The 10804-nt window shown below is 32.9% G+C and overlaps 2 protein-coding genes across 3 annotated transcripts; both read left to right on the plus strand.

Annotated features, from left to right (window-relative positions):
- The first annotated feature begins 2968 nt into the window (after nucleotides 1-2968).
- On the plus strand, nucleotides 2969-4021 carry LOC105115219 (uncharacterized). Its single transcript, XM_011012061.1, has one exon. It carries the CDS (start codon nucleotides 2969-2971, stop codon nucleotides 4019-4021), a length of 1053 nt encoding a protein of 350 aa, XP_011010363.1.
- A 1633-nt stretch (nucleotides 4022-5654) lies between these two features.
- Nucleotides 5655-8099, plus strand: LOC105115215 (F-box/kelch-repeat protein At1g22040-like). 2 transcript variants are annotated; one of them, XM_011012051.1, is made up of 3 exons: nucleotides 5655-5876; nucleotides 6043-6183; nucleotides 6376-8099. In XM_011012051.1, the coding sequence occupies exon 3, from the start codon at nucleotides 6422-6424 to the stop codon at nucleotides 7844-7846; it is 1425 nt and encodes a 474-aa protein (XP_011010353.1). In that variant the 5' UTR covers nucleotides 5655-5876; nucleotides 6043-6183; nucleotides 6376-6421; the 3' UTR covers nucleotides 7847-8099. The 2 variants fall into 2 exon arrangements, with proteins under 2 accessions (XP_011010353.1, XP_011010352.1); XM_011012050.1 differs by lacking the exon at nucleotides 6043-6183 and having other exon boundaries at nucleotides 5656-5876.
- The last annotated feature ends 2705 nt before the right edge of the window (nucleotides 8100-10804 follow it).

The raw sequence follows: 10804 nt of genomic DNA on the forward strand, positions 1-10804 counted from the left end.
TTAATAAAATAAAAATTATATGTTTAAGTATTGAAACTAGAATACTTTGAAATAAGCTAATAGTTCAAATGGTAAAATTGAAAACAAAATGAAGAAGGATGGAGACCCTAGAAATAATATATGATTTGTAGGTTCAAGAACGACAAGCCTTAGAGTGTGTTTGGTATTATAGTAGTTTTTGTAGTTATAGTTTGAAAAAAATTATTTTATAAAATATATTTTTGGTTGAGGTTGGTTTGGTATATATATCTGATTAAAACTATGGATGAAATTGAGATTGAATAAAAAATAATCTAATGTATTTAGTTAAGAATGCTTTCTAAATTGAGGTTATAAAATAACAAAAAAAGATATATATTAATATTGTTGATTTTTAAATTTAAATATTGTAAATTTAACTATTGCTATTACATCATAAAATAAAAATAATATTTTATATAAAATATTTTTTATTATTCCATTAAACTATCTATAATTCCATCATTATAATTTTTATGGTTTTTTGAGCGTACAACAAAATCAGATAAAATATCATCATGAATAAAATTAAGATTAAAATTAAATTCTGTAAATGCTACACCATTATGTGATTTTTTTTATTTTATATAGTGCTAATAAATAATATTAAATACTAATTTTTTGAATAAAATACAATAAAAATAAAATAGAATAGAATTTTTTACTGTTCACTTTGACATTACACTAGTTATTACACTCTGCACTCATTGTTCACATTACAAAAATGAATTGTAGAGAAAGTCGTGCAAAATGCCTCTGAAAAAAAATTGAGATCTCGTATGATCATTTTGCCACATGGCATATTTTAATTGCAGGACCATCTAATTTCTCCCCTCTACTCCCAACCACTTCCACACGCTCTCTAAATTAAACTCTATACAGATAATATTTTTAGCTTTAAGAAGATAAGCAGTGCAGAATGCTAGCAAAAATAATGAAAAACAGCAATTTTTAGCTTTAGCAAAACATGTGGCATGAACTCATTTTTCAGTGGGATCCATTTCTAAATCAGACATTAACTTCTTTAACCAAACATCTATAAATTATGGTTCACAGTGTTAACCATAATAGCAAATGAATACTTAATTCAATTATGTAAAGAAAAAAAAAAAAAACTTCATTATAGTTGAAGGGTGCCATGGCCCCCTCGAGCCAAAACAAACATGGTCCTGCCCCAGATTCGAGAAGGGTGTAGAATTTACATGTAGAGCTATGTATGGGACTACAAATAGAAAGGGTTGTACGTGTCTTCAAAGGTTGTCAGTGGAAGAAGAGAGAGGAACGGACTTGGCATCAAACATGGATGCCAGAGAGATCAAAACCAGACAAAACCTGTTGATGGATATTTCCCCGAGTGATATTTGTAAGCATCTCAATGCACTTTCAAGAAACGCTTCAATCATTCAGCACCAGGAAATGGCTTCATAAATCTTGATTTGCCAGAAGACGAGCATCAACTGCCGAACCTGGAAATACATCGGTTGCAGATAATCCAAAGTTCAATCAATAAGCCATCCGTTTTCACTTAGAGGATAGCGTACAAAAACTCTCTTTTATTTTTTATTTTTTAAATAGCAGTAATGTTTACAGGCAGTGAAGTGTGTGGAATTGCAGTAAAATTATATTTTTTTATTTAAAATTAATTTTTTATGTGTATATATTTGCTTTGATAGGTTATTGTTAAAAATAATTTTTTAAAAAATATTTTAATATATTTTTTAAAAAAACACTTTAAATCATAATTATTACCATAATTCCTAAACAAACTACAATATTTAACCCTAAAGTTTTCTATAATAGGGACACCATGCTCTAAATGATTGTACACGAGAGCAGGTTTTCTTTTCGAAATGAGAGGGTTTTAGTGCCTTTCCATCCACATGATCTCTCTCCCTCCCTCCCTCCCTCTCTCTCTCCCTCCTTTCCCCCCCTCTATTTTCCAAGTTACGAATCAAATACATGGACTAATTGCCTGGCAAGAAGGTAATGTAAGATGACGCCCTTCTTCTCTATTTACATGTTCTCTCTCTCTAGATGCTTTAATTGATGTAATACTTGAGATTTTTATTTTTATTTTTTATTATTAGAATGTCTTGAAAACTAGTTTGGCGAAAATCATTAAAGTTATGTATGATAATATTATTCCGAATTTACTCGCTCAACTTGTTCTGTATGTTTTCTCTTTAGAGAAAAGCGATAACTTTTCCATAGGAAAACACAGTCTTTTCTCATCTGTAAATCTTATCTGATAGAATAAATCGAAAAATACAAAATTTCAACCATTGGACTCCTTAAAGGCAACAAGATATCTTCATGATATGAGAAGTAAAATTCAGTACGTGAATAGGCTTAAGAATATGACTAGCTAACAAAAAAGGTGAAGAATACGTTTGACATCAAGATAAGGAGATCTGTTCAATGGTGAATCTTGTGCTCCCGCAGTCAAAATAATCAAAAAAAGACAAAGACAACAGAAGTGATGTGTCAGCAAAAGAGCAGGTGTCTTCCGCCCCCTTCAAGTTCTAACTCCAGGTAGCTAGGGCAACAAACATGTATTTGCATTACATTTTCCTACAACAGGATTCGATAAAAACAATGACCTTCGACGATAATAAATGGTGGTTTTCTTTTCAAGGCCCAAGAAATATATTAATTCACTGTTTGTTCTATTTATTATTATTATATATTAGCAAAGGAATACAGCTAGCGAGTACTGTTTTGAAGAGGAGGCACAAAGGTTCATCCTTGGCCGACTAATTTGTTTTGTAGCCGCTCTTAATTTCCAGAGTACTCGTATGCTTTTGTGTGTGTGTGTCTGTATGTGTGTGTATATTTATTTTGGTTATACATAACCTTCTTTCTTTTTCTTTTTTCCTTGTCTTCCAGTTGCAGGTAATTAAGAAGATTTAACGAGATTAATTAGCCCTTTGGTTAGCTAGCTGTTTGTCATATGGAAAATCTCAGTGAAGGCAGCTTATTTTGCAAGGCTAAATCTGTTGTTTCAACTCTTTTTGGAATCATGATATGGAAATCAGCGTCACCATCTCCTATGCGATTCCCAAGTGAATGGCCAGCCTATTCTGGTCTGAAAACCCTGTTACTTCACTCACGAGGACCTGATCAAAACCTAACTCATAAATGCTACACTCTTCATTCCTATATGATATCTGCACCTTCACCACCATCGTGGTCTACTTCTCCACCTCTAGTTCGATTGCTCACTAGTTCCTCATCATACTCCTCTTGTTCTTCTGCATTGGATGATTTGATTGGGACTGAGAGTGGTGTTTACATGAACGCCAATATTGTAGAAGAAGCTGCACAAATGGAGAAGCTAGAATCTTATCATCACCAAGACAAGAGAAAACAGCGTTATGCGACGAGAAAGAAATATCCTCCACCTATACCCTTACTTGCAAGAACGGGGAATTTGCCTGGTCAAATGCCTTGGATTTTAACTAGGCACTACATCGATGGAAGGCTGGTCCTTGTAGAAGAGAGAGTGAAGAATCGTGAGTATTTTGAAGCACAGAGAGAAAATGGTCGTCTCGTTTTGAATATTGTACCCTTGGACGATAAGACAATATGTTCCCATTTTGTTTCTAAAAATGAAAAGGATAAAGAGCTTCAAGATGTTGATTTTCTTGGGAAAAACTCAGATCAGCAATTCGATGAAGAAGAAGAAGGAAGAGAAGCATATCAAGACATTGAACTTTCAAGTGATGATGATGTTGGTAATTTGGAAGACACAGTCGCGGTGGATGATGAGGTAACACATGAGAAATCAGTGACAGCATCTGCTTCTTTGCCTAAATCAAGTTTGAAGAATGGGAGTAAGAAGTCTGGAGATCTACGCAAGTGTTCTACTTATGCGGGTAGGATGATATCGGGCATTAATCTACCTTGCAATGCTAATGCCCATCGAAATGCTGGCGAATGTGTGAATAATATTCATGATCACCCGGGCAAGGAGGAAATGGGGCTCATGCATCTCGTACACTAGCAATGTAAGATGCCCTTCTTCTCTATTTACATTCTCTCTCTCTCTCTCTCTAGATGCTTTAATTGATGTAATACTTGAGATTTTTATTTTATTTTTTTTATTAGAATGTCTTGAAAATTAGTTTTCCAAAAATCATTAAAGATATGTATGATAATATTATTCCGAATTTACTCGCTCAACTTGTTCTGTATGTTTTCTCTTTAGAGAAAAGCGATAACTTTTCCATAGGAAAACACAGTCTTTTCTCACTGTAAATCTTATCTGATGGAACAAATTGAAAAATACAAAATTTCGACCATTGGACTCCTTAAAGGCAACAAGATATCTTCATGATATGAGAAGTAAAATTCAGTACGTGAATAGGCTTAAGAATATGACTAGCTAACAAAAAAGGTGAAGAAAACATTCGATATCAAGACAAGGAGATCTGTTCAATGGTAAATCTTGTTTTCCCGCAGTCAAAATAATCAAAAAAGACCAAGACAACAACACTTATGTGTCAGCAAAAGATCAGGTGTCTGCTGCCCCCTTCAGGTAGGGCAACGAACATTTATTTCCATTACAGTTTCCTACAACAGGATTCGATAAAAACAATTCATGTTCTTGTCAGAAAAGGAAACAATAGCTAGCTCGTGCTGGAGCTGCCTTTCGGTTGATCTGGGACAGCCCAGAATTCGCTATGCATGCATTTGTATAAGTAGTCACATTGCTGTAACTCTTCCTTTAATCTTGATAATGCATGTCATTTCCTTCCGCTGTTAATTTCTTGTGTGCGTCTTGTTTATCACTCTACAGGAATCCGTAGGCTAGGCTTGAGGCTTTCTTCTGTCAATCTTGAATAGATCCTGTACGAAACTAGGGAAAATTTACGCAAGTGACCAGGTTTCGAATTCAGGAGAATAGAAGGCCGAGCTGATAGCAGACATAAACAGATAATAGGGTAGTCTCGGCCCACTCTTGCTCTAGACTTGGCTGCCTTGTTCCTAAATTTTCAAACAAGCAACGACCACAACTTCAATCGAACGAAGCAATTCCAAAATATGCATGTCAAAGAAGTTTTTTATACCAATTACAACTCTAATCAATTTAATTATTTTTTTTAATTTGGTACTTCTATTCAGATTATCTTAACGAAAAACATATAAGTTCCGTAATAAATCAAGTTGTTTATCACAAAATATAGTAAATTTTCAATAGAATCCATAACCCCAAACATAAATTCTCAATAGAATCCATAACCCCAAACATGGATAAAAAGACTAAATTGAGAATTGATGAAACTTAAATGGTGAAATTGGTATAAAAAATTGTTTGAAAGTACATAACCGTTTGTTTTTATATTTAAAAAATAATTAATTTTTTTTATTTTAAATTAATATTTTTTAATATTTCTAAATTTTTTAATATATTAATATCAAAAATAATTTTTTATAAATAAAAAATATATTATTTTAAAATAAAAAATATTTTAAAAAATAATCCATTTAAAAATATTATTAGAAATATTCCCTAAAAAAGCGCGCACATATATTTATATCAAATTAAAAAAGAAAAAGAAATCGTGAATAAATTGCTTCAAAGAAGTCAAGCAAAGATTCCTTCCTTGCTGCGGTCGTGGCAGACTTTTCTACGCTTCAATATCCAATAATATTTCAGAAATGGAAACATAAACAGCAACATGTAAAATCAGAACAGACAGCTTGAAGAGGTTGATTCTGCTACGCATATACATATTATTACCTAAAAATGTAAAACATCTTTATCCAAGTATATTTACACACGCATTCATGTGGTATTCCTTTATTTGTCTTATCCTTCTTCGTTTTCTTGGCTTGCTTCTCAACTTGCAGCAAAGGTAATTCTTGATCAAGCCTGTCTTTATTTTTACTCGTAAGATCCATCTCAAAGCAAACTCTGGGAATCTCCCCAATTTTGTTAAAGTTTATGACTTTGGCTTGATTCTTATGAAACTCTTGATCAGGGTTTTACTATTTATTTTTATTTTTTAATTGGGTTTGCAGTTTTGGGGGAATTTGGGATCAGTAGACAATGATTGACTTGTTTCTGCTTTTTTAAATTAAAAAAAAAAAGTTATCGGCAAATTTATGTTTCTGTAGAAGGGCAGTGAAATCTATTGATGCTGCTTGCTTATTGTGTTTGAGGTGAGCGTTTTGACTTGAATTCTCCCTGCTGTTTCTTTGATTTATGAAGATTTAATGATTAATCTTCTAGTGAATTGTTGAAGTGTTTCAAGACTATTCTCCTCGTATAAATGCTGTTTTTTCACTGTTGTCCATATCTTGTCGATCTAGCTTCTGATTAGTTGAAGTAAAAATATGCCCCCTTTTTTGCAGTATTTTCCAAGTTCATAATTGGTGCTGCTAAGCTGAGGGTTTCTAGATGGGAGGTGTTTTGAGTTTGGTCGGTCCCAAATGCAGGACAGGCGAGTATAATGAGATGTTAAATAATGGAAGCTGCAAGAGGCAAAAGACATCCTCTGTTTTTTATGATGAGGAAAGCCCAAGATTGATTCCGTTTCTTCCTGATGAGTTATCCATCCAGATACTTGCTAGACTCCCCAGATATTGCTACTTCAACCTGCGATTGGTTTCAAGGAAGTGGAAGGCCACGTTTGAGAGTGCTGAGCTGTTTAAAGTTAGAAAAGAACTTGGATTAACAGAAGAATGGCTATATGTATTGATTAAGGATGAAGCAGATAAACTATCATGGCATGCGTTGGACCCTTTGTCAAGAAATTGGCAGAGGTTGCCTCCAATGCCGAATGTTGTTTGTGCCGACGAATCTAAAAGTGGATTTTCTGGGCTTTGGTTGTGGAACGTTGTTGGGTCAGGCATTAAAATTGCTGAAGTCGTAAGGAGTTGGCTGGGGCAAAAGGACACGCTGGATCAAATGCCTTTCGGTGGTTGTTCTGTCGGTGCTATTGATGGATGCCTCTATGTACTTGGTGGGTTCTCTAGAGCTACCACCATGAGATGCGTCTGGCGGTTCGATCCAATCTCAAACAAATGGAGCAAAACGACTTCCATGTCTACAGGTAGGGCTTACTGTAAGACAAGCATTTTAAATAACAAGCTATATGTTGTTGGTGGGGTTAGTCAGGGCCGAGGGGGATTGACTCCTCTTCAATCCGCTGAAGTATTTGACCCTTGCACGGGTACATGGTCTGATGTTCCAAGCATGCCATTCTCAAGAGCTCAATTGGTGCCCACTGCCTATTTGTCTGACCTGCTAAAGCCTATAGCCACTGGGATGACTTCTTACATGGGAAGATTATTTGTCCCTCAAAGTTTATACTCGTGGCCCTTCATTGTTGATGTCGGTGGTGAAATATACGATCCTGAAACAAATTCATGGGCTGAAATGCCAACTGGCATGGGAGACGGCTGGCCTGCACGGCAGGCAGGTACAAAATTGAGCATAGTGGTAGATGGTGAATTATATGCATTTGATCCGTCTACTTCTCCAAACAGTGGTAAGATCAAGGTATATGATCAGAAAGAAGATACATGGAAAGTTGCCATTGGAAAAGTCCCTGTTGCGGATTATACAGAATCCGAATCTCCATATTTGCTCACGGGTTTTCATGGAAAGATTCATGTCCTCACAAAAGATGCCAATCGTAACATTGCAGTTATGCAGGCTGATGTGCAAGATAATTTGGGTTCCCCATTGAGCTCAACTTCTGTTTCTGCCAAGTCATTGCATGAGCATCCTGACTCATCAGATACGGTTTTTTGGAAGGTCATAGACAGTAAAGATTTTGGGTCTGCAGAACTTGTCAGTTGTCAAGTTCTTGATGTATAGGGCTACCCTGACTAGTGTTTTATTTAAGATATTGGTGGGCCTGAGAACCCGCACAGGTGACCAAATACCAAAAATTGTTATTCAGTGTCTGCCCATAAAGATGGCTTCCAATTGTATTTTTATTCTTAGAACCTGAGGTAATTTTCATGATCCTTTTGAATTGCCTTACAAGACATGTATCCGGATATTTGCAAACTAAAGGTGTGGTACATATTAAGAAGACATCAAACAGTTTGTCATGTTTCATTTTCAATGCTGGATGTGGTTTTCTGCACTTAAAATTATTCATGCTGCTAATTTTCTTCCCTGGAGTATTGGACCTGTGAGGTTTAAAGGTGAATAATGAAGATTTCGTGTGATTTATATTTATAATGGTCCCTCCCAAACACACACACACACACACACACACATAAACAGAGATAATAAAAGCGACAGAATCTGTCCTTGCTTTGCTTGGCCGCACCGCAAGATCTTGTGTTTGTTTTTGGTGGGTTCGTACGTCAAAATCTTTCCTGCATTACAATCTGTGTAGCCTACATACAAGGGCCGGTTAACCTCGGGAGCACATATACAGCTCTTCTCTCGTCAGTTCGCCCGAAGAATATCGTGACTGCTTGCTGCTTTATATCTATCAGCCACGTAAACCATCATATTGCAAATCTAGGCAGAGGAGCCAACTCTGCTACAAACATTGGAATAAAAATAAAAACTGGTAAGAAAATAACCAAAAAAAAGCCAACTCTGGAGCTAGTCAAGACACTGGATGGGGCAAAATGCCCCCACTGACTGCAATCTGTTTGTCCATACCAGTTATTTTGTGCAGATCAGCTCTAGGATAAGACAGAAGAGATTTGATGGAAGCTAGGTGAATTCTAACATGAGAAGCGAGAAGCAATATGACCCTATCCATATTTCCAGGGTAGCAGAGGGATTATTATTCCTCTTTTCCATATATAAGCAAGAAAATTCTTGTCACCCAAAACCATACGTATACCTAATATATTAAGGATTTATTGGCGATAGTGGAAATATATGCTTCATAGGTTCTTCTTCTTATTATTATTATTTTTTTTTTTTATTCTCAGAAATTATTCTTAGGCTAGTTTGTGCCATCGAAACTGAATCCACTTTTCTTGAACCAGTCAAAAACAAATTATCGTAATTAAAAAAAATAAAAGTTCAACAACTAGTTTGAAATTCAACATTCCTTTACAAGGCAGGAATCATACCCGGTTGCCAATTAAAAACATGTTTAGCATTGTGGTTTGTTCAAAATTTGATTTTAAAAAAAAATAGTATTTTTAAATTGTTTTGATATATTAATGTCAAAAATAAATTTTTAAAAAATAAAAAAATATATATCATTTTAACATATTTATAAAAAATTTGATCACATAATATTTACTACACTCCCAAAACTCCACTTAACCAATACAAAGTAATATACTCATTATTTGTAGCATATAATTAGGGGTATTTAAAAAAGGTGGCTCATATATAATATTTGTATTATTTGACCGGACTCAACCTATGAATGAAAGTTGGATAATATAAATATTATGGATGATAATTGATTAAATAAATTAATAAATAGATATCATGAATTAGGTATAGGTTGAGATTTTTAAAACTTGATCAACCCAACACATCCCATATAACTCAATGTAAATAATTAGAGTTTTTGATATAAATAATATTTTTCTTTTTTTTTATTTTTTCTTCTCTTGCCTTCACACTCATAACTGCTTCTCATTCTCTAAATTTATTTTCCTTCTCTATATTTTTTATTTTCACATAAATTATTATTATTCCTTTTAAAGTTTGATTTGATAAAGTGAAAATGCATTTTATAATTCCAATCTTTTTTATTTGGAAACCAAGAAATGATGAGAAGAAGGAAAAAAATGAAAATTTTAGGAATTTATAGGAAACTTTTATTTTTTTAGTCAAATTATAAATCTAAAAGTACTTTATAAATTTTTTTTACTAGTCTGTTTTTGTATCATATTGCATCATAAGTGTTTGATAAAATGTTTAACTATGATTTTTATTTTGTTTTTATATGGAAATTATGATAGTTTATATATTATCTCTCATTTATGCAATTTAGAAGCTTTATCTAGTTCTAATAACTGCAACCTTATCTCTTTTTTTAAGAATGGTCAAAAAATAAAAAAATTATTTATGAATATTTATAATATTCATAAAAAAATTTAGCCCTAGTTTAGTGTACACACACCCTTCATCATATAGCAGACAGGAAAGAAAAGTAACATTGTTCCATCATTTTGTATGCCAACAAAGCGAATTAACATATGAATTATTAATTATTAACAAAAACATTGAAAGATTTACGTGGAAACAATTAAAAGTGAAACTCCTTAATTTTTTTTTTCATTCATATTTTTTTTACTAACTTTTGTTTATTGATCTCTTTTCTTTATATTTAGAAATTATAGTTTAGTTTCACAAAATTAATACTTTGTAAACCATAAAATAGTGTTTGGATCATGAAAACCACCTCAAACTCTATTTTTCATTCACTTCCTTTCATATTTTTTTATTGGATTAATTTTTTTATTCATTTTTTTTTAATTGAGTCATTTTGCTTCTTATTTTATGGTTTATAGCTCAATTTTATAAAATTAACACTCAATAAAATGATGAAATGGTGTTTGAAATCATGAGCATGCAAGGCAATGTGAAATCAAAAAAATATTAAATAAATAATAAAAATACAACACACAATAAAAATATGATCCAATGTAGGTTACAATAGTTATCTATAATATTTCTTTTTTAATTATTTTTTTCACTTGACTTTTATATTTTTAATTTAATCATTTCAAATTAAATTGATTTCAAATTGAATTTGATGTTTTGTTTCAGTTAACTTTATTTATAAGAAAGGCTCTTTTGATATTAAAAATAAGTTTTAATATTGAGAGTTAAAATTTG

The sequence above is a fragment of the Populus euphratica genome, unplaced genomic scaffold (assembly GCF_000495115.2).
Source record: "Populus euphratica unplaced genomic scaffold, PopEup_1.0 scaffold657.1, whole genome shotgun sequence".
NCBI lineage: Eukaryota > Viridiplantae > Streptophyta > Magnoliopsida > Malpighiales > Salicaceae > Populus > Populus euphratica.

Bases quoted from the DNA above. Each gene is read 5' to 3' on its own strand.
- LOC105115219 (XM_011012061.1), top strand. From the start codon at position 2,969: ATGGAAAATCTCAGTGAAGGCAGCTTATTTTGCAAGGCTAAATCTGTT.
- LOC105115215 (XM_011012051.1), top strand. From the start codon at position 6,422: ATGGGAGGTGTTTTGAGTTTGGTCGGTCCCAAATGCAGGACAGGCGAG.